This window comes from Budorcas taxicolor, chromosome 16 (genome assembly GCF_023091745.1).
Source record: "Budorcas taxicolor isolate Tak-1 chromosome 16, Takin1.1, whole genome shotgun sequence".
NCBI classification, from domain to species: domain Eukaryota; kingdom Metazoa; phylum Chordata; class Mammalia; order Artiodactyla; family Bovidae; genus Budorcas; species Budorcas taxicolor.
In genome coordinates this window covers 70,114,055-70,137,671 of record NC_068925.1, presented here as the reverse complement: position 1 = coordinate 70,137,671, position 23,617 = coordinate 70,114,055, and the positions used below count along the sequence as shown (strand labels likewise).

The 23,617-nt window shown below is 44.7% G+C and overlaps 1 protein-coding gene across 4 annotated transcripts in view; it reads right to left on the bottom strand.

The window, feature by feature from the left end:
- Positions 1-23,617, bottom strand: part of PTPN14 (protein tyrosine phosphatase non-receptor type 14) — a 187,848-nt gene that overhangs the window by 11,449 nt on the left and 152,782 nt on the right. For all 4 annotated transcript variants that reach the window (XM_052653613.1, XM_052653614.1, XM_052653616.1 and 1 more), the window contains 7 exons: positions 21,805-21,862; positions 18,378-18,456; positions 14,781-16,264; positions 9,947-10,090; positions 8,021-8,239; positions 4,079-4,207; positions 669-903 (listed from right to left, as the gene is read on the bottom strand). In XM_052653613.1, the coding sequence (XP_052509573.1) occupies positions 669-903; positions 4,079-4,207; positions 8,021-8,239; positions 9,947-10,090; positions 14,781-16,264; positions 18,378-18,456; positions 21,805-21,862 (2,348 nt within the window). The remainder of the gene's footprint in view (positions 1-668; positions 904-4,078; positions 4,208-8,020; positions 8,240-9,946; positions 10,091-14,780; positions 16,265-18,377; positions 18,457-21,804; positions 21,863-23,617) is intronic.

Here is a 23,617-nt window from a genome sequence, read left to right as displayed (position 1 = left end):
TACTTTATTTTACTTTACAAGAGGAATTTTTAAAGTCTTTTTTTTTCTTTATTGCTCTGTTTTTTATTGTGGTAAAATACATTTAATGCATTAACATAAAATGTACCACTTTGATCATTCTAAAAGTACATAACATTAAGTATACAGTGACAGTAAGTATAGTCACAGAGTTCTGCAAACCTCACCATTATCCACTTACAGAACTTTTTTGTGGTCCCAAACAGAAACTTTGTATCTATCAAACTATAACTTCCCATTCCCCTTCCCCCTAGCTCCTGGTAACCTCTATTATATTATCTCCATGAAGTTGCCTGTTCTGGGTAACTCAGCATAAGTGGAATCCCACAGCATTTGTCCTTTTCTATCTGGCTTATTTTATTTAGCATGTTTCCAAGGTTCCAGGATGCGCTGTGTATCAGAATAGGTACTGAAGATCTAAATCACGGTAGAACCAATTAGTTTACCATATTTAGCTCACTCCATCAATGGTAAACAGAATATAAGTATTAATCTTCTCTGCTCTACACATACCATATAAAGTACTATACACTTCAATGTTACAATACTTTCACCACCTAAGAGAAAGTATCCTCTCTTTTCATCTTACCTCTAACTGATCAGACCATACATGCTGTTGGTAAAACTCCGACTGGGAAGCAAAAACTTACACAAAAATCCTTGGACATCCTCTGGGCAGCCGTGGTCTGGCCAGTCAGTATATTGCAAATGCCACACGGTCCTCTCCTGCCCAGACAGAAGGTGCTTGACCTTCAAGCCTGTCGTTGCATAGCAACCGGAATCTGTTCGGAACTTCGTGGTGACCTTGAACTTGCCATAGGTGGCTGAGCTGTGCTTGGAACCCAGTTTGGGCCAGTATCGGTGGCTCTTGGTTCGTCCGCCTTCCTGAATCACACAGAGAAGCAAAATTGGACAGGAGTCAAGGGAAGCTCTTATCCTCTCAGTTTTAAAATCTGAGGACCGCAGAAAACCTGAATGGCTTCTAAGTCACTGACTCAGTAACATCACGCAGTGTTTCCCACAGAGCAGATTTCATACAGTTTAGCTAAGGCCAGCAGTAAGACTTACCATGCAGTTATATCAATGGAAAAATGTAAAGATTCCCAACCAGGCTGCAGTTGAATGTTAGAGAGAAGAACCAGAGTAAGGACGAGCCTGAGATGGGAACAAGCTAGGTACTGTGAGAACTGCAGGAAGGTCTTCAGTGTGGATGGCAGAGAGGAGGTTAGTTAGAAAGGCCTTGCGGTCCATGGCAGGGAGGGGTTTCATGCCATGGATGGTGGAAAGCCATCTGAAGGTGATGAAGTGACCTTCAGCAGAGGTGTGAGAGATCCCAGTAATCATTTTAAGTCATGCATGCTAAGTCACTTCAGTCATGTCCAACTCTTTGTGACCCTATGGACCATAGCCTGCCAGGCTCCTCTGCCCATGGGATTCTCCAGGCAAGAATACTGGAGTGCGTTGCCATGCCCTTCTCCAGGGGATCTTCCTGACCCAGGGATCAAACCCATGTCTCTTACGTCTCCTGCATTGGTAGGAGGGTTCTTTACCACTAGCGCCACCTGGGAAGCTCCCATTCCAGGTCATGCTTCTCATTTCATATGCTTGACCCTGGTACTACTCTCTGTTACCCCCACCAACCAGCGACACCGTCTCTATCATCTGGTGTCAATTTCCTTTTTTTTTTTTTCCCAGCCTGATTCATTTAATTCCATTGCAACTGAAGCAGAGGAGAAAACTGGCTCTACCCCCTTTTGCTCTCTCTTAATTTTATAATCTTTTCTGGGGAATATGCATTCTTAGCCATTGACAAAAACAGGGTCTGTTTTAAAGTGTTGCAGAATTTTGACATCACAGGGGTGGGAGCCAGGGTGGATGAGATGGTGGCTTACAAGGGGACCCAGGGGACTTTCCTGGTGGTCCAGTGGTTAAGACTTGGTGCTTTCAATGCAGGAGGCACAGGTTTGGTCCCTGGTCTGGGAACTAAGATCCTTCATGATGCATGGTGCGGCCAAAAAACATTATTTTAATTAAAAATTTTTAAAAATAAAAATAAAGAAGGGTACCTAGGGCAGGAGGTGGGTGGAGAGAGAGGAGAGAAGCCCAGCGTACAGGGCGGGGGGAATGAGCCACAGGTGGTGGCTGGTCTGCTGACAGAGCAACACAGCTTCAGGGACCCAAGTGGTCCTGCCCTGACTCTTTTGGTTGAATTGAGTCTTCTTAAATTTGAAGCACACCTCTTTTACTGAACCATCCTATGAAAGAGGATTTATCGGAGGTCTTTACATAACTTGCTGAGTACCTACATCATCTTAGAGAAGGAAATGGCAACCTGCTCCAGTATTCTTACCTGGGAAATCCCACAGACAGAGGAACCTGGGGGGCTACAGTCCATGGGGTTGCAAAGAGTTCAACATGACTCAGCAATAACCTACATCAATTACAGATTTTCAGAGACTGTAAGCCTCTGGCTGCTTCACAGATCACTGGACTTTTTTCCTAAGGCTTCCTGTCACTCAAGTTTCAGCTCACATGCAGCCTCCTCGGAGGGCCCTGGGCTGCCATCTAACCTAAAGTAGTCCCGCAGTCACCCTCCAGCCCATTACTGGTTTCACAGCACTCACCACTATCTGAGCTGACTTTATTGGTTCACTTTTTATGGTAAGCTGACTTTATTGGTTCACTTTTTACGGTAAATCCCACTGGGATGTAAGCTCCCTGGGGACAAGGATCATACCTGCTGTGTTTACCACCTTGTCCCTCCCTGGGGTCAGTACATTGTTTTCAATGGAATGAATCCCTTCTGGGGATGTAATTCAATAGGGTGATAAAACTAGAGACTGTAAGGAGCATTTACTCCCTGTCCGGACAGAAAGGTCAGCCTAGAGAAATACAGCTGGCTTGAAGGGGCCCGAAGTCCTTTCATCACCACCTTCTAATGGGCTGTTCTGGAAAGCATCTGCTCAGAAGAGTCAATAAAAGGAATATGCCTTGTTTTTCACATCTTTCTGTTTCCCATCCTTTAAAACTTGTTAGGAAATAGGTATATGATACCACGCTGTGCTGTGCATAGTCACTCAGTCATGTCTGAGTCTCTGTGACCCCATGAACTGTAGCCCGCCAGGCTTCTCTGTCCATGGGATTCTCCAGGTAAGAATACTGGAGTGGACTGCCATGCCCTCCTCCAGGGGATCTTCCCAACCCAGGAATTGAACCCCGGTCGCCCACACTGCAGGTGGATTCTTTACTGTCTGAAAAACCAGGAAAGCATGTGATCGTACATGGTTAAAAAAAAAAAAAACCAGACACCCAGATGAAGCCTGACCCTTAAATGACTTCAAAACATAAGGTAAAATTTAATGGAGGGAACCAAAGGAAGTGGTTAAAAAAAAATTAGACTGTGACAAGAGCAGAAACACAAAACATCTTTCCCCAAAGACAAGAGGCTCTGAGTGAATTGCTAGATGGACTGGGGGTATACGCCAGTTTTGGCAACACCACGTAGACTTCTTCAGTTACAGTGGGAAAACTATGTTTGACTTGGCAAAGGAAGAAACAGATTTTTTTTCTCTCTCTCCCCAAAGAATAGAGGCCTCCTCTACAGAAATAACAACTTCTGGTCTCTTTTCAGCTGATAAACAGGAGAGCCTATGAGCTGCCATGCCCAGGGTCTGGGAACATACGCCGAGTTACTCAGAGATCCCCCAAAGTTCTCAGACTCCAATGGAAAGACCGTTGCTTTGTTTGGCACAACAAAAGTGAGCTGGCTGGACTGAAGTCTGGTTGTTTTTTGTTTGCTTGTTTAATCGTAGTACATGGTGATTCAAGAAAAACAGTTAAAAGCCGGATCAAAATGGGACATAACAATAAATTGATCTTTGGAAAACAAAACAAACCTATATGGAAATAAGGAGAGAAAAGAGAGGCGCGTCAGAGAGAAAAGGGTTGGCAGAGAAAAGATGCCAGAAGGGGGACAGGGCAGTGGGGTCGCCGACACAAAGCTCATCTTCCGACCAGTCCCTCCCCCGGGGACAGATGGCGGGGTGCCCGTGCCCCTTACCTCCTCTGCAGTGACCATGGCGATCACGTTCGCTCCCTGCTCCCACACCATCTGCCAGAAGTCGTGGCATGTGTGTGGCAGGGGCCCCTGAGTGGCGATGTAGTGCCATTCTGCCCCACCGACCACCACCTGGAAGCCAAGGGAAGCATCAGTGAATGAACCCCAAATCCAGGACAGAATTCCATGCTGACCACAGGTCCTTTTGCAGCCACCTGAAAACCCTGGATAACATTTTTAGGTCCAATGTGTTAGTGCCATTATCAACAGTCCTGAGACCAGGAGTGGCTAGCAACACAGACTCACATGAAAACATTATGCCACTCAAGCTTATCAAAATATATCTCATGGGTTTTGGTCTTCAACTCACAGTAATTATGTATAAATCAGTGCATATTACACACACACACACACATATATATACACACATGTATATTATATGAATATATATGTGCGTAATCTAACAATTTTTACAGACATAATAGTTATGTTTCCAATATGCAATGCATTAATAATTGCCATTCTTTTCCTTTTTTATAGTCTATCCATTAAAAAAACAAAACAAGCAAAAAAACAAAACAAAACCCCACAAGCTCTCCCTTACTAAATTGGTTTTATACCCCACTGCTATACAGTACTGTACAAGAAACAGTACTTGGTGGCATCCTTTTAAATAATAGAAAAGTCTACCATGGAATAACACCCCTTTGGAATAACAATGTCCTTCTGCCACTGCCCTGATGGGAAGTGTGTCCTAAACGTCTGTTGTACCCACTGCTCTGTACCACATACAGTAAAGGTGTTATGAATGCACAGAAGCCAGCAGTACATGATATTTCATCACTACCTTCCCCTTGTGCAGTATCATAGCATCCAACTGAACTCTGGAATCCTGACATGATTTTGGATAATAAAATCATTACCCTACACAGCTCAGGGTGACCTTAGTGAGAAATGGAGTATTTCCTGCCATATCAGTAAACAAAGGATATCACAGTCACCACCAGCATGGATGGTGAGCTGGTGAGCCCTGAGGGGACTCGGGAAGGAAAGAACACCTGCCCTCTAGCAGCCATCAGACTGCAGCCACTCCCCATGGTGAGCCTCCAGGGAGCTCAGGTGGTAAAAAGACCATGCTGGCCCCAGATAGCTGAGGTGCATATCAAAGGAATGATTTCAGTAAGCCCAGACTCTTGCATCTTCCCATTCACAGAAAAGTGCTAAATTCCTTAACTTGGGTTATCTGGTTTTCTTTAATTAACAATAATCTCCTGATGTTCTGACTACCCCGCCCTTTGTTGCAAAACTTCTATATAACCTGGCTCCTCCCCTAGCCTCCAGGGAGCAATTCCCTCAGGTTTACTTGAGATGCTGTCTCCTAGGCTTTACATTCTGAAAAATCCCCACCAAATAAAGCATAACTCTCAACTTTTAGGTTGTGAATATTTTTAAAGCCCACATTGGGAGGATAATTCTGCAGAGATAAATATCAGCAGTGGAGACTCATCAATAAAAAGGTGTGCCCCGAGTGTGGGAGGTGATGCTAGCAGGGGGAAATGGACCTTTGGAGGGACTCTTTCTGGGTATCTCTTCATTCCTGTGCCTTGATATTGCCAAGTAAGGCTTCCTTACACATTCACCGGTGTGGATCTCAAGATAGCTTTAGGGGTAATGGAGTTATCACTGTTTGCAACTTTTTCTCTCATTTGTTTTATGAAACTATATACTAACTTGATTCAAACAAAAACCATGTCAGTTATTATCTCATTACACAAGACATGTTTAGGTCAAAGCTGGCAAGCAAAATCCATTTTCTGATTACTGGTGGGAGATGACACTCGTGTATTTGCTGGCTGGCTAGGAATTTGGCTTATCTGTGGAATCATGCTTTTAAACATTATCCTCTCTGGCACCCAACATACAGGAGCCATAAATACTTCCAGAGTATGCTGCTGCCTGGGGCCTTTCAGCATATTCCCAAGTATTGACAGGAGGGTATTAAAAGCTGCATTAAAAACCCAACCGCCAATGCTACTGAGGTGGGTTTCACAAATGTGATTTCACCTCTGGAGCAAATAAATCTCTGTTCTGTGTTAACGGCTGCTTGGAATCCAGGGAGGAAACACTGGCAAGATATACAACTCCACTCCAAAAACACAAGGACAAGTTCTCACAGGCTCTCTGGGTCTATTAAACGCACCCATGTCTAACCCAGATCCACAAGATGAAATGTGGGCCTCGGAGAATACGGAGGAAGGCACGTTTCTGTTAACAACGCCCGACGGGCACAGCCCATGCAGATTGACAGCTTTTTCCAGCGAGTAGATGGAAAACAGGAGAGGCGATTTGGCCAAAAGAAGATAGCATATTACAGCTGTGGAAGATTTTCACAGATACTCTAGCAAGAAGCAGCTGTGCGATCCGCATCTCTGCTTGAGTCCACTTTTTCGGTCATTATTTCGTCATCTAAATTCAGCCCAGGAAACTCACCACTGTCAGTTTCCTGAAGAGTTTTATGGGGCTCAGTTTTTTTAAAATTGTTTTTATTATTTTAGTTTATTTATTGTTTTTTATTGTATTAGTATTGTTTCGAGAGTTCTCACTCTCAAAAATATGACTAAAATACACAATTATGATCCATGAGAGTTATGCCATTCTATTTCTTTGGACAGGACTTTCTGACAGTTTAAAAAAAAACACTCTATGATGACCTAAAGGAGTGGAATGAGAGGGTGGGAGGGTGGCTCACGAGGGAGGGGATATATGTACACATATGGCTGATTCACAATGTTGTGCAACATTATAAAGCAATTATATTCCAATAGAAAAATATGTGGTTACCTATGCTCAGTGAACAAAACACTGTATCAACAATGGTACACTTTCCACATTCTGCATCAAAACTGTTTGAACTGATACACGGGCCAACAACTGGCTGTATTTTAGAGGCTCAAAGAAACCTACCTGTGATTTGGCTACAGTTGAAAAATTCAATGAAGAAAGGAAATAATGCCAGAGATAGGTTTCTAAGGTTATTGACCACAACAGACTACTAATGTGAACCTTGTATTGTTGAAAAATATCCCGTAACAACTGTAAGAGTGACACGGATACAATTCACATTAGTATACAAATAATTCCCCTAGTTTGGAGGCCAGGGCAAACAGTGACAGTCTAAAGAAATATGCTCTGTCATTAGGGGCCCTGGTGAAATTAAGCTGTTTAGGGAAAACTTGTTTGCATGCACAGATGTATCTATAACTCTAAATTCTAACCGAAGTAAAGCTAAGCTGACTAACTTTAAAGTCTATGAAATACTGAGATATGAAGATTTGGAGTATTCAAACTAGTTAACAAAAATGTAACGACTCAAATACATTGAATAAAGTTGGCAAACCTTGTAAAATTCATTATCAACGTCACCATTATGGTTGATGGTTAAATTAGTCCACTCTTGTGAATATCATACAAATTTGGGATTTCAGCTATAAAATGCATAACCAGTATCACAAGTGAGAAATGACAACTCTGTTTCTCTTGAACATCAGAAAAACTCCAGTGACAGAAACACAGTGCCAGTAACTTCCACAGCCTCAATCGCCTGCAAATTACAAACTGAAAGGGACAGTCCTCAGCTTTACCTGTGAGTTTCCTGAAAAGTTACCACTTACAGAAACAAGAAAAAGTTAAATCCTCCACATAATCAAGCTTCAGAAATAGCTGACCTGAGGTTTTCCCTGAGGCCACTCGGCTTCCTTCTCTCTACAGCAGTAGGCATGGCCTTCGAGTTGACTAAGAAAAACTCCATGAGTTCAAAAACACTCCCTCAGGGTTTGGGGACCAGCCAAATTGCGCAGTGGCAGCCCATCTGTTTTCTCCTCGCTGCATTTTTACCGTTAACCCAGCAATCTTCGACCAGCCTTCCCAACACGCCCCCCTTCTTACCTTGATGTGGGAGGCATTAATGTAGCCTGTGTTATTTTCTTTGGTTGGTATTAGCTCTACGCGGTTCTCCTCATAGGGAACCACCTCGCGGATTCGGCTGCGCTCAGCATTTTCTGGCAGAGCCGCTGTGCTGAAAATGCCATTTGCCTTTTTCTTTGGAATTTGCTCATATTCTGTGAACACCATTCCCTCTTCGAGCTTCTTTTTCAGGGTTCTGAACTGCAACAGAAGGTGATCTTCAGCTCTCTGAATAATCTGATCCAAACACTCTGACAAAACCACCAGATTTCTCAAAATATTTACAGCGAGAGTGTTAATCAGTAGTTTCAAGATGGACAATCAAAACTTGATTATTCGGTCTCCTTCATTCACCATATTGCAAGTTTCTCTTGTCCAATAACCAACTGCCTCCTCACTCATACCTTAAACAGTAAGGTCTGCCAGACTAGGCAAGAGGTGAAATTCAAAATTAGCATTTTGTTATTAACATGTATGCATGCTCTGCCGCTCAGCTGTGCCCGACTCTTTGCGGCCCCATAAGCTGCAGCCTGCCAACTCCTCTGTCCACAAGATTCCCCAGGCAGAAATACTGGAGTGAGCTGCCATTTCCTCCTTCAGGGTATCCTCCCAGTCCAGGGATTCAACCCACATCTCCTGAATCGTCAGGAGGATTCTTTACCACTGAGCCACCTGCTGTTTCAAGTTCTAGTGATAAGGAGATTTTTAAACCTTAGTTATCAAAAAAAAATCCTTTTCTCCACTTATGTAGTTGTTTTTAGCTAAATTTTAGGGTGATATTGGTCCGTAGTTCTCTACTCATGCAGATTAGACACCTTCCTCTTTTATTTTTCCCATGGCCAAAATACTAATTACAATAACGTGGTATTAATTGGATTAAATGATCCTGCTGAAGACCTTTCTAGGAACTTCCCTGGTGGTCCACTGGTTAAGACTCTATGCTTCAAATGCAGGGGGCACAGTTTTTGAGCCCTGGTCAGGGAATATGCCATGTGGTGTGGCCAAAAAAAAAAGAAAAAGTAGGACACTTCTGGCTCTCAGAGCATGCTAATACTTCATATACGCTGACAAAACCTAAAACCCTAATCTTACTGGCACTCTAATACATTTACACAACCTGTTTTTTAACCTGACAGCAATTTTAGGGACTCAAGGAACATGTTTGTTCACCTCTGAAACACTACTGTGCAACTTTCTTTGCTCTTCAAAACCAAAGTTCTCACAATGCATTACCCCAAGAATTATATATCAGTCATACTCTATAGCCAAGCATGTGCCCAGTTGCTCAGTCACGTCTGACTCTTCACAGTCCCATGGCCTGTAGCCCATCAGGATCCTCAGTCCATGGAATTTTCCAGGCAAGAATAATGGAGTGGGTTGCCACTTCCTACTCCAGGGGATCTTCCCCACCCAGGAATCAAACCTGCATTTCTAGCATCTCCTGCATGGGCAGGCGGATTCTTTACCACTAGTGCCATCTAGGAAGTTCCTAGCAAGGGGCCAGCATATTAAAGAATTCTATAAGTGCTTGGGTAAAATAATTACTCCCTAATAAAGGGTACTTGTTCACAAAAATCACAGAAGTCGAGCACTAGGGCAAGGGCTTAACCTCTTCACTCTGCAAAACAAAGAAACAGGCCCAGAGAAATATGGGTTGACTGAGGCCACACAGACAGGTGGCCAGGGGCTGGTGTCTCTAGGCGTCATCACTGAACCAACCTGACCAAGAAACAAGAGTTATTGGACAGGATCAGTCTAATACAGCACAACCCAGGTCGCCCTAATCTTCAAGTTGAAGAATGAATTCGTCCAACACACCTTCGTGCTGGCGTGTCTGGACGAGGAGAGAGCGTCAGAATCCTAAGACCACAGAGAATGAGTCACGTGTTTGACGAGCCCAGCGCTTACCCTCTCGTCCATGGGAACTCGGGTGGCATCGACGCGACTCTCCTCCCGCCCTGAGCCCCGAGCAACTGAGAGTCCATTCAAGGCTGCCAACATCAGTGGCCTCTTCTGCGCCTCCAGGCCTGCCATCTTCTGCTTTTCTAGATTCTTGCGGCAAGAAAAGGCATGTTCTCATTGTTTGTAATATCAGGAGAATGCTGGAATGTGTTTTAATCTCCCCAAATCTATAACTCCCCAGCCAAGGAATGCAGACAATTACCATTAGCAGGGCAAATTCAAACACAGCCTTCCCCTTCATTCCCACTGCGCCCAAGGAAGCCGGCTCCTCTGGGCCTCCTGAGCGTTTCTTTAAAAATGGAGTAAATAAACAAACAAGAGCAGAGACTCTACACAAATACACCCTGCCACAGGGCTCACAAAAACAGCATGCATGAGTCACCTTAGGAAGGTGAGCACTGAACGAAGACAGGACAAAGAAAAGAGAAACAGAGATTCATGAATAATCAGAGCTAATCAAAATGATGGGCCTTTTACGCAGATTAAATGGTAAAAAGCTTATAAAAACTGCTGCATTCTTTTTTTAGATTATTTTTTTATGTTTTAAATTATGTAAGTGTGATAACACATTTACAGGAGACTTGAAAAATACAGAACAAGGCTATATACAGCTCCATCACATAATTATTTTTTAAGTGGCAAAATTAAAGATTTTTAGTTGCAGTTTCAATATCAAACTCTCAAAAATCAGTAGAATGAATATATAGAGAAGCAGAAGGATATAGCAGAAAAACTGTCCCTTTGATAAGAGGATGGATACATATAGAAGTAGAGAAAAAAACTTCCTTCCCAAGTTCCCACTCAGAGGGGCTAAGACTGAGGTGTTAACTCTATATTGAATCTCTCTGGTCCCTGGGATATTATCCCCAGAAAGGGAGCTGATGTAGTTTAACAAACTCACTAATACCATAGCGTGGAACCACCTGAGATGACCCCCCAGCAGGATCCTTCATGCTTCATCCAGAAGACCCACAGAAATGGGCGCCATGGCTCCCGGTGACTAAACCGTGGGAGAACACCATCTGGGGACCAAGCAGACCGCGCCCAGCCCTTGCTTATGACTTTGTGACCCCTCTCTGTCCTCACCTGCACAGATACTCTGAAACTGTTGGGCCCCTGTTATATACAGCTGTGCCTTCCCACTTCCTCTAAGCTGATTGGGGCATGACCAATCTCCAGTTGCTCACTTCAGGCAACAGGGGCATTTTCCACCCAATAATTCTGTCTTAGAAGACAAAAGGACAGAGGGACTCTATAAAGCACAGAAAGAGATGAGTTTTACAGAGTCTACAATTTTGACCCACAGTTTGCAGGTTCCTTTGGTTGCCACAGATGAAGGAGTTATCTTACTCTTTTTTTTTTTCTTCAAATCTTCAGGTATTTTTTTCTTAGCCTGTCATTTAGCAATTTACTTCCTAAAGAAGTGTCTTGATGGAGCTATGGTATTGGGGGAGGATAGAGCACCTGTTGTGTGTGTTGGCTCAGTTGTGTCCAACTCTTTTTGATCCCATGGACTGTATCTCTGCAGGCTCCTCTGTGCATGGGATTCTTTAGGCAAGAATACTGGATTGGGTAGCCATGCCCTTCTCCAGGGGATCTTCCTGCCCCAGGGATCGAACCCAGGTCTCCTGCATTGCAGGCAGATTCTTTACCATCTGAGCCACCAGGGAACACATTGCGAATCAACTATACTTCAATTAAAAAGAAAGAGGAATGGAGCCCTGGCCTTTGTGGGTGATGCTGTCAATAAGATGCTTGGTCCCGTGACAGGGCTAACCCATCAGATAAACCGAAGGAGCATCTCAGAGGAGGATTAACTGTGAGAAAGTGAGAAAGGGCTAAAATATATTCTATTCTGAAGAATGATCCTGGTTTCTCAACCCTGGGCAGACTTTGAAAATTCAGGATTTAAATTTGGGGAGTTTTGTCGGTGTATTTACTTACTAGTTTGTTTTTGTAAGGGAGAACTTCCTCTCTGCCTGCTATTATCTCTTTCAGTTGAGAATGTTTCACTCCTCCGCAAAATTTTGAGACAGCAATGATTTTTTTTTTTTTGTAAATGGTCCTCAGATCCTTCTGACAGTCCTTCTGCTTCCTTCTCACCTGCACCATAAGGTGACCCCAACTGGACCCAAAGCAAAAAGTAACTTACTTGTCTTTCTTGGGAAAGGATTACTACCCAGGCAACACTGAAACCCCAATGATAAACTATTTCTCTTAGCTCCTCCTCATTTATCCTATGAGCTTATTACCAGAGATCAAAAATAATGAATTCAAAGATCTGCTTTAGCCTTTTCTCTCCCCAGTACCTGACTGGGGGTTAGGGAACCACAGACAGTGGAATGTCTTCAAAGCAGCAGCAGGAGCTGTGCGGATCCACACCACAGGCCTGAACTATCCATCAAGGGGACAAGCCGCTCCAGAAAGGTAGAGAGGGCTGCCTGCAGGGCAAATTCTCACCATAGCTGTCTGCTTCCAGTTCCTATTTGGTGACATTTTCTCATCCTAGGAAGGCCTTGACAGCCTTCTCTTAGCTATGCCTAACAAGCCAGGCAAAAGCGACCATGATGGGCACCAGAGTAAGGCATCTGAGATGTGGGGAGGTCACTGGGGTGAGTTTCTTCAGAAAGACAATGGAGACCCACCCCAAGCTCCAGTGTCAGGGGCCAGATCACCATCTTGCCTGGCTCACTGAAGACCCTCCAAGTCTTCCTCTGAGGTCGGGACAACAACCAAGGGTAGCTGCCCTTGAGCTCATGAGTATGTAGGATTTGGAGAAAAACCAGGGAAGGGATTTCCCTAGCAGTCCAGTAGCTAAGACTTTGTGCTTAAAATGTGAGGGGCATGGGTTCGATTCCTGGTCAAGGACTAAGATTCCACAAGCTCTGCGGCGTGGCCGAAAAACAAAAAACAATTTTTTAAAAAAGGTACACTTTAAAAAAAATAAGGGAAAATGACATAGGGCCAGGGTAACAACGTTTCTGAACTAGTTAAGAGGTAAAATCAGCTATTCACTATTACCCAATGGATGGGATGGGAAGACATGTGGATAAACAGTGAAGAAAGGCTTTGTTTTTGCTCTGTGATAATGCATGAAGCTCTATATGAGGAATCAGTGCCGTTAAGTATCAGCTGCAGGCTTTTGTTTAATACAGGTAACAAGAGGGTGAATATGACCATAGTGAGGCTAGGCAATCATGTAGGTGGCAGTAAACAGCCAGTCAGCAAGGGAAATAACAAGGCCAAATGGTTGGACTGATGAGTTCTTGACACTGAGTTGTGTGAAAGGGGCCGGCCCAGAAGTGCTGAAACTCCCTTTCTACCAATGATTACTTTTCCCGAACGTGGAAAGTTCTCCCCTAGGCACCCACCCCGCACTTCATTCCATCCCCAAGCCAAACGGTTTTATTTGCCACAGGCACAAGCACGTCTTTCACAACTTCCCTCCAGGTTTGCGAAAAGTGGAAAAACTTATGCCTGTACCAAATTCCTAGCAATACTCCATGGATGGCTAAAACCGTGAGGCTGAGAATGTTCTTGAGGTTTGTCTCAAGCCGGAACATTGCTATGGATTAGATTCCTAAACCTAGGGAATTGGCTTTCTTAAAACTTTGGCTCTTTACTATTCTTTACAAGTTGATTCCCACTGCAGAACTGGGGAGACTTATACACGAAGAAAGTTTGATGAATTCCCTCAAAGCAAAATGTAAGTTACAACTGTGCTGGAGTTCCTAAAATAAGCGCTGGCTACCTTATGACCCAGATGGGGTACATGCAGAGGAGAAGTCAATCTGGGTTTGAGTAGTGATAATGAAAGGATTTTTTTTTTTTTTTTTAAGGGAGTGAACATCTCCAGGACAAACAGCAATGGTATATGAAATATTCTGTAAAGTAGCAACTACAATCCAGCAATTTCCTCATTAGTAAGATGTAATTCACTTTGTTGCTCTAGATGTCCAACTGTTACTGCATACTTCTGCTCCGGCAACATAACGAACCTTCCAGAGGAAACATACTGAAGAAGAGTGACTTACGTCTAATATTAGGCATTGTCAAATGTTACACGTGTGTGCGTGAGTGTATGAAGATGCCTGTGTGAGTTCTTGATAGAGTAAGCTCACTGGTGAATTCAAGCTCAACTGCATGCTTCTGAGTTTATTGTAATTTTTCATAGATTTGTGCTGACCATCTACTGAAAGAAGATCTGAAACTGAAACTGGACACACCATGGTCAACACTGATGAGCAATCCTGACATCCAGATCTACACAGAAAGCTGTGCTTGGAAGGGAGGCTGCTCTTTTAAAATCTAACTGGGGAAGAACTGCTTTCCCCAGAGAAAACCAAAATGCCAGGAGATGGAGGAAGGTGAGCTCCTGGCAGCTCAGGCAATGGGAAATCTGACCCTGAATATATACACCAAAGTGCTGGCTTAGACACTGATCTCAATACCACATACCTGTAAGATCCTAACTTTGTCACAGCACTTTGCCCCACGCAGGCCTATGAGAAGCCATGAATGAGAATGGAAGGAGCAAAAAGCAAAGTTTTGTGAAACGAAACCCTACCTGTTTAAAAGCAAGTGACTTTTACATTCTATCACATGTTTAAATCCTCCCATATTCCCTGATAAGCCTCACGCTTTCTTCCATGCCCAGAGGAGGGAGGTGTGTCTGAATCACCAAAAAGGAACAGAGAGGGTGCTCTGGGGTGGGGGTCGGGGGGGACCAGCCCCTTTAACCGTCCCTTCAAAGGTGCCCCCGGGAGAAGTGGCCACTTACCCGAATCATCATCTCTCTCTCTATAATGCTGTCCTCCAGGGAAAACATTTCAGACACAGGTCTCTCCTTGACAGGCTCTTTCTTGACCCGCTCCTTCACGCTCGTCAGGTCGGGCTCCGAGATGGATGGCCCGAGAGAGGCCCCGTTGACCGCCAGCTGGTCGGCCCGGGAGACGCTGATGGCCTTGGCGGGCCCGTGCCGCAGCAGCCTGGCCCGGGCCACGGCAGGAGGCAGGCACGCCTGGTCCTGCCGCAGCGCCCCGTTGCTCACGCTTTTCCGGGGCCCGGGGTACTCGGGTGGGGGCTTGTTTGGAATCCGGGCCAAGGCGGCCTGTAGCTGGGTGCTGTACTCCACCTTCTCCCGGAGCACGGGGATCTGGGGCACCGGGACGGGAGCCTCCTCCTCCTCCTCCTCGCTCTCACTGCTGTGGATCAGCATGGTGGCATCCGAGAGAGTCTTCCTGTGGTGGTACTGGGGGAGCTGGGGGACCTCGCGGCTGCCGGGGCCCTCCTCGGGAGGCCCCGGCTCCCGCAGGGTGTTGCGGCGGGCCGTGGGGATGTTGAGCGACTTCAGGGTCATGGCTTCCATACCCCTCACCATGCTGCTCATCGCCTCCAGGCTGTGACGCTTGTGCACCGCACCGTGGTGCTTGGTGGCCGTGAGGGGCTCGCTCACCTCCTGGAGGGACTGGTGCACCACCGGAGAGCTGTCCTCCTGGAAGGTCTTCACGGACAGCTGAACCTTGCGGGTCACCAGGTCGGGGCTGCTGCCACTGACGTACTTGTGGCGGTGGCTGGCGAGGTCTGGTGTGCTGGTGGCCGGCCGGGGCCGTGGGTAGGGGGGTGGCGGCCGGAAGAGATAGTTTTTGAGTACGTGGGCCGCGTTGTAGCTATGGGCGCCCTGCAGCTGCATGTTGGCCAGCTCCGGGGTACTCACCGTGTGTGAGATGGCACTGGGTCCCCCCGGCTTGCTCGGCACCGTGGGATTCGTGGGGTTGAGCTGGTCCGAAGGGCTGACCAGTTTGTTCGCGTAGCCCCCTGGGAGCCCGTAGGGGATCGTGTACGGGTGCCTCTCCCGCATCTCGGGCTGGCTGTACACCAGGTCCTCCGGCTGGTTGTAGGCGTGGGTGTTGATGATGTTGAGGTTTCGCAGGGACTGGCTCTGGCTGTCCGTGTGCACGACGCCCCTCTTCATCTGCCGCATGACCGTCTCGTAATCGGGTGTGGGCCGGTAGGATGGTACGATGATGGCACTGTGCCGGTGGCTGGGGATGTAGTCCGCCCGCATGATGTCACTCCCAGGGATGCTGAGGTTGGAGGAGACGGGAGAAGCCTGGATGAAGCTTTGGGAGCAGCTGAGGGAGTTGATACTGTGAACGCTACACACGCTGCCGCCGTTGGTGACGGTGCCATTTAAATAACTTAAGTCCAGGCTGTTGTGTGAGTTGCAATACAAGGCTTCTTCATTCCCATGGAAGATGCTGTCTGCAAGAAGTCAAACAGAGGCCCATGAACGGAAGTCAAACAGAGGCCCATGAACCTCCACGCCTTCCTGCTTCCATCGAGTTGGTCCTCACACTCATGGGGGTAATTTTTAACTCACAGAAGTCATAAAAAGGGAAATCCCAAGGTTTCCACCCACATATTCCATAGAAAAACCCAGCAATTTCTTGGGCAAGATGCCAACATACTGAAAGGGTATTTTAAAGCACACTATAAAGAAAAAGTGAATCTAAACAAATGAAGCTCGGTATATATGGAACTGTTGTCAGCTGGGTTAAGTTCTTGATTTGGCCTGAGTTTTTAAATCAGGTACCAACAATGGTCCTCACACTGGAAGACCGGTCCCTCTTGTGCAGGGCTTAATGACAGAACTGGATATTTGGGCCAGGAAGTGAAGAACTTTGAGTTCTTGGAGCTGATCTTCCTGACTGCAATGGAAAAACTCCCTGTATCTAAGGGACTGCCGAGCATCAATCAAGACACAAGGCAAGTAACAAAGTCAGGATGTCAGCAAACATGGCTACTTCATTATGATCACCAGGGGAAGGCAAAATAAGACTCAGGAGTGTAATTTTAGCCACTGTCTAAAACCCACCTCTAGACTTGGTTTCATCACCAAGGTCAATTTCACATTAAAATTATTAATACTTTAAACAGGTACCTAAAGAGATAAAAGACAGTGAAAGACAGGGAGGCCTGGCATGCTACTGTCTATGGTCACAAAGAGTTAGACACGACTCAGTGACTGAACAACAGCAATAACAAAGAGAACAGGAAGCAGATTTCTAAAGTCAGGACCATTCTATGCATCCGGTGTTCCCTTAACACACACACACACACACACACACACACACACAGACATACATCCTCGGGATGCAAGCTCTTACAAACACATTTTTCTGTGGGCAAAATATATTCGTTTGTACACTATAGATTTAAGCATGAGCAGAGTAGAGGAATTCAAAGGCAGAGAAGGTTAAAAAACAGAAAAGGTGGCTGAAAATACTCGGCTGCCTAAAGAGGAGAGGTGGGAACACAGACAAAATGAAATGATAGAGGCAAGGAAAACTAGAGAGAGAGAACACGGCATTTATCCACCTCTAATGGGGTTTGGTGCCTTCCCATAGAAGCAGGGTAACTTTTGCTAGTCTGCTCATAAACAGTCGTGTTTTATTAAATTACGTTATCTTGATGATCTTAGTTTCCAGGCTTGCACTTTGACAGTGCAAGAGCCAGCATACAATAACCCAGAAATGAATTATCCTTTACCCCACTGTCAACGTCCAGTGTTTAATCCCATTCGTTTTCTAAGATGCAGTTACTGAAATGATCACGGAGCACTGGCTCCAGAGTTAAGACACTGATTTTCATATCCAAGCTCCTCCAATACCCTTTCTGTATCCCAGTTACTATAGCAAATGGAAATAACGACATCAACAGTACCTATCTCCTTCGTTTATTTTGAGGATGAAATGAGACAATGAAGTGCAAGTACTTAGAACAGTGTTTAAGGAAAAGAATTGCTCTATAAATACTCATCACTAGACCATTATTGAAATGGGTTTTTTTTTTCCCCATACATTTTGCAGGGCAGTGTTTAGAGGGATAAGGAACTAAAGAGTTTAACGAGTGCACTGAGAAAGAGACTGGGGGAGAAGTGGCAAATGAGAGCTAAAATGAGGGGCTGAGACTATGTGTGTGTTTCTTTCAATTATTCTGGACGCCTGTGTTCTCTGTCACCACGAAAATCTGGCTGACTGTTACAAGCTCTCTGACCTTGGCAAGGAAGGTGAAGAGTCTTCCGCTGGGCTTAGCTGTCACTCTCTTCTCTAACCCACTTTCGAGGATGAGGAGGAAGAGAAAGGAACTCGCCTTCTGTCTTCCCCCAACTCCTTCTGCATGCAATTCTGGGGAAGTTTTCGTCTCAGGGGTAAATGGTATTCCGTGACTCTCACAAATCCCAAACTGCTGCCATTCAGATCATGACAAAGTTCAAATAAAAGTGTTGCTGTCATCTAAAACAAAATAATCTCAGCACTGATCCCCAGTACTGAAATTCAGGTCTTAAGAAGGGACAGCAGCAAGCCAGCGTTACCTTGAGAAGTGTGTGTTTCCGAGTAGTGTTCGCCACACTGGACGTGCATGGGAGGCAGGATGTAGGGCTGCTGCCGGGGCTGAAACAGAGAACACAGCACACGTGGGAGGTCCCGTACCGAAACGCTCACGAGCGCCAGCCCGAGCACACGACGGGCCCCACTCCTCATCCCTGCAAGGAGACGTGCAAGGGATTCTCTGCCCTCCTCCCTCAGGCCACCCTCTTCTGAGCATCTGCACCCTCATCTCATCACCAAGCCTTGGACTGGAGACACACAAAACGGGGAATGGGGATGCTGGTTCAAGGTGAGAAAGAGGCTGCAATCAACATGAAGGCACTTCATTATAGCCTATTTTCTAACACCCTTGCAAAGTTCCCACTGCCATTTTTCAAAGGAATAACTCAGAACATGCATATTATTATGTTCCACCTAAAACATAATGAGAGTCAAGGGGAAGCCTGTTTCCTTCTATTCAAAACTGGGTCCCTCCTAAAGCCACAAGCTTCTATCTATCGGCATAGCTGTACCTGTGGCCCAAGTTCCATTGCCACAACAACCTCTAATAGGGATGGGGGAGTGTTAAGCTGGGCCCACTTGCAAACATATATAATCTGAAATGAGGACCCATAACAGTAAGTTTGCAATTCCCAAGATCACTTACTGACCCTCCCCCATTGCAGAACCAAATGTGGAAAGGTCTTGCAGAGAACCTTGCAGGTGCAATCATCTCCCCTTTCAGTGAAGACTCATTGCCATAAGACTCAAACACAGCCATTTACACTCAATCTGAATACCTGCGTGTTGCAGAGGAGGGTAAAACTCTTAGACAAAACACCAAAATGCTTACACAGTTTTGCTATTTGGGGAGCCAACAAAGGAAATATAGTTGTTAATGTGGTCTAGAGGAAGTCATTTAATCTCAGTAGGTCTCAGCTTCCTGTCAATCAAATCAGTCTTCTCCTTCGAACATTATCCATTTTATTTAGATATTGGGGTTCCAAGTAAAAATGGAGGACACAACTGAGCGACTTCCCTTTCACTTTTCACTTTCATGCATTGGAGAAGTAAATGGCAACCCACTTCAGTGTTCTTGCCTGAAGAATCCCAGGGACGGGGGAGCCTGGTGGGCTGCCGTCTCTGGGGTCGCACAGAGTCGGACACGACTGAAGTGACTTAGCAACAGCAGCAGCAAGTAAAAATGTGTTTGAAGAAAGAGTTGTAATGCTAAAAAAATAAACTTCAAGCTTGTAAACCACCAAACCAGATGGTCTCTTACATTTCTATTTGATTATCTTTAAATTTGTCTTATAGACATTGGTTTAAATATTACTGCTTTGGGACAGAAGTTGAGATCAAGCCAAAAAACTATACAAAGCCAGCAGGGGTCACACTTTCTCAGTATCCCTAGACTGAAGAACACTTGGCAGTATGAAGCTGGGTTGATACTCATCTACTATTTCCTTTTCTGCAAATAATGTTTATGTATCAAAAGAGCAAATAAAGAAGATATAATGACCAGAAATCCAAAAATTAGGGAGAATCAGAGGAGAAGAAATAAAAATTGAAACCAATTTAATACAGTAGTTAAGGGTATCAGTTCTTCTAAACATTCCCAAATCTCTCTTTGGCTGGTTTTTGACGAGCAGTTTAAAAATATTTGTCCTCTTTTTGGTAACACCTAATTCAACTCAATTTTTTCCATGACTGGATAGCCAGTTTTCAAGTCAACAAAAAAATACCAAAAAAAAAAAAAAAAAAAAAAAAGCCAGTGGGGAAGGATTCATACAAGAGAATAGAAATACACAGCAAGGCAAAGTTGGTTCATCCTGCCTTCTCTTGCTTTAATTTTTTTAAAAAGAAAAATCCTACAAGTAACTGTTTATGAACCGACATAAGTGTATAAGCAATACAAGTGCGAAGTAATAATAGCAATCTTCCAAATACCATTTCAGGATTGTATTATTTGTTCTATCTCTTTATATATTTCAGTGTATTATTCTGTTTCTTTCCAGATCTGCTAAGACAACGGCAAATTAGATGCCACAATATAGGAGCCAGAGGAGCACGAGAAAAACAACCGCCCGGAACCCTGGTTATCAGCTAGGAAACCCAAAGGCGACAACGTTATCTGGCTTTACTCTCACTCATCCCAAGGAACGCTTGCTGACACGTTTAATCCTAAAGGGCAGAGGAAAGGGAGAAGCCAGGAACCTGGCTTCCTGCAGATTATCTGCGTCTGAATGAAACAGGAAAGCCTCTGCATCTTCTCCAGATAATCAGGATGCGATCAAATCACAAGATAGCCCTGAAACACTCTGCTTCCCCTGGCTTTTCATGGACACAAGTGAACATTTATCTCACTAGTAAAGACCTGTGGACTCTAAGGAAGGGAAAAGGGAAATAATACCAACAAAGGAGAAGACTAAAGAAAACAGTGCCAGGAGGAAATCCGTTGCTGCTTCAGGGGAGAAGCCCAAAGCAACTCATTACGTCTCCAAGGACTTTCTGTGAGAGATCGTGCATTGACACAGAGAATTAACTGTATTTACATGGGTTCTCAGGAATTATTATGTGATGATAAGATGTCCAAACTCTAGAATTCTAAGAATTCATGTGAACGCATTTTCCAGAAAAAAAAAAAATTCCTTAAATAGTTCCTTTTAAATGACAGGTTAAAGATGTCCTATAGGATATATATCATGTATAAAGAAAAATTTTATTCTCCTATCAATTCAAAGGAACTCTTCACCTACAGACATTTAAAGGTCATGTGTTTATTTTGATTTTGTGTAAAATAAATAATAACCTAGAATAAGTTATTTCCTTATTCACGAGTTGTTTCCTTATTCATATGAGGAGAGAAGTTTTTTGTGTGTTTTTTTTAAAGCTAATAGTAGGTAGAAAAGTACCTCAACTCAAATTCTGTTGACCTTAAAATTAGAAAATTAACTAACCTTAATTTTTTTCCCCACTAAATATTCTAGCTGACAGCATCAACTAGACTCCTTCAATATTTCCTTCAAGTAGTCATTTTCTGACTAGTTTATTAAACTGTCTATGGCAGTGAATACAAAAGAATTTGCAGAGATTATAACTGATGACATGTCTAAATGTGCAAAAATCAGGACCAGTGATAAAGCAAGTGGGAAAAACAAAACCCACACACAGTAAGCTGCATGCTGAAGGCCTAAGACCTCGTCGGCCTGGAATAAGACTCCCAGGGGTGAACCTGGGGTCACATTTAGAGAAGTGATGGGCCATGGGTGTGCACACCCCACCTGCAGAGCAGACTGATGTCCTTCTGCGTTCTCACCAGATTTCACCTGGTCATGATGCCCTGGCCACCCCTCCCCTCAAAATTAACCACAGAAGGACACGTGAATCCCAGCAGTCAGAGGACTTGATAACTGAAGATGTCATACATACCAGGGAGGACCGGCTCCAGGTGGGCTGGCGTCTGATAGGGGGTGGAGAATTGGATTGTCTATACGAAAAGTTGAAAAAAATGAGGATGGTTATTCTTATTTACCATGTATAAGATGAGCTGATAGATGAGAGAGGGAGAAGAGGGGAAAGCAGACAAAATGGGTTAAGAATTACAGTAGAACAGGGACTTCCCTGGTGGTACAGTGAATAAGAACCTGCCTCCCAGTGCAGGAGACACAAGTTCAATCCCTGGTCCAGGAAGATTCCACATGCCGAGAAGCAACAAAGCTAGCACACCACAGCTACGGAGCCCTGGCTTTGGAGCCCTGGCTTTGGAGCCCTCGGGCCACAGCTACGGAGCCCTGGCTTTGGAGCCCTTGGGCCACAGCTATGGAGCCCTGGCTTTGGAGCCCTCGCTTTGGAGCCCTCGGGCCACAGCTACGGAGCCCTGGCTTTGGAGCCCTCGGGCCACAACTACAGAGCCCTCGCTTTGGAGCCCTCGCTTTGGAGCCCTCGGGCCACAGCTACGGAGCCCTGGCTTTGGAGCCCTGGCTTTGGAGACCTTGGGCCACAGCTACGGAAGCCCGCGCACCTGGAGCCTGTGCTCTGCAAAAAGAGGAGCCGCCACAACAGAAGCGTGTGCGCGGCAATGACGAGCAGCCCCCAGTTGCCGCAGGTAGAGAAAGCCTGAGGGCAGCAAAGAAGATCCAGCCGACCTACATATCAAATAAATAAGAACTATGGTAAAACAAAAACATTTTCTATATCTGGTTGGTGAAGCCAAGACAATTTTAATTTCCTTTTTTCCTCTTGCTTTATTTGCAAAATGTTTGGAATAAATGATATTTTATAACGTTTTACAAAGTAATATGAAAAGAATGAGGCTTCTTTCTAAAGATGAATTACAAGGGAAATAAAAATCAATGACCATCTTTTAGAGGTCAGAGAACAGAGACCTCTGGAGAAGGATACTGCTCAGATGATGCTGATTTCATAAACTCCAGAGAGCTATCCCAAGCCTTCATGTAGCCCACAGTGAGACTCTGAAACTGCATACAGAGTTTACTGTCTATGTAGGGGATGAGGGTGTTTTTAGAGACTCCCAGTTTTCATCAGATATGAGAATAGGAACCTCCCACACCTGGTTAGGAAGAAGAAAGGAATGGTTACTACAGAAGTACGAAGGAGGACAGAGTTTCCTTAATTTTCAGTCTAATAGGTGACGCTCACTTGTATAAGAAGAAAAGGACACAAAAGAAATACAAATACTCAGAAAGTTTTATAATAAAGCCACTTGCTAAGATATGGTTGAACAAGAAGACTACAGTGATATTTACTCCTCAAAATAGTTTTCTTCTTAAACCCACCCTACGGAAGGAAGTCAACTATAGAATTCTTGTTAATTCAAAGACATCTCAACAAATAAAAGGCAGTAGCAGAAAATTGCAAAGATGTGACCTATAGGGAATCTGTTCAAAAGAATGGTGTGTTTGTGTGTGAGCATGCAAAGGAATGGTTTGTATGTGCAAAAGAATGGTGTGTGTGTGTGCACAAAAGAATGGTGTGTGTGTGCAAAAGAATGGGCTGTGTGTGTATGCACATGTGCAAAAGAATGGTATGTGTGTGTGTGCACGTGTGCACAAGAATGGGGTTTGTGTGTGTGTGCGCACGACAACATGTGTATGCACACGTGCTTTCATAACACAGACACGGCTGTTTAAATTGCTGCTCCTGAATCAGTGCTCTTCTGTTTACTTTTGCAAACTCTGTTTGCAGACCTGATAGAGTCATCCTCGATATCCAAGGAGGAGTG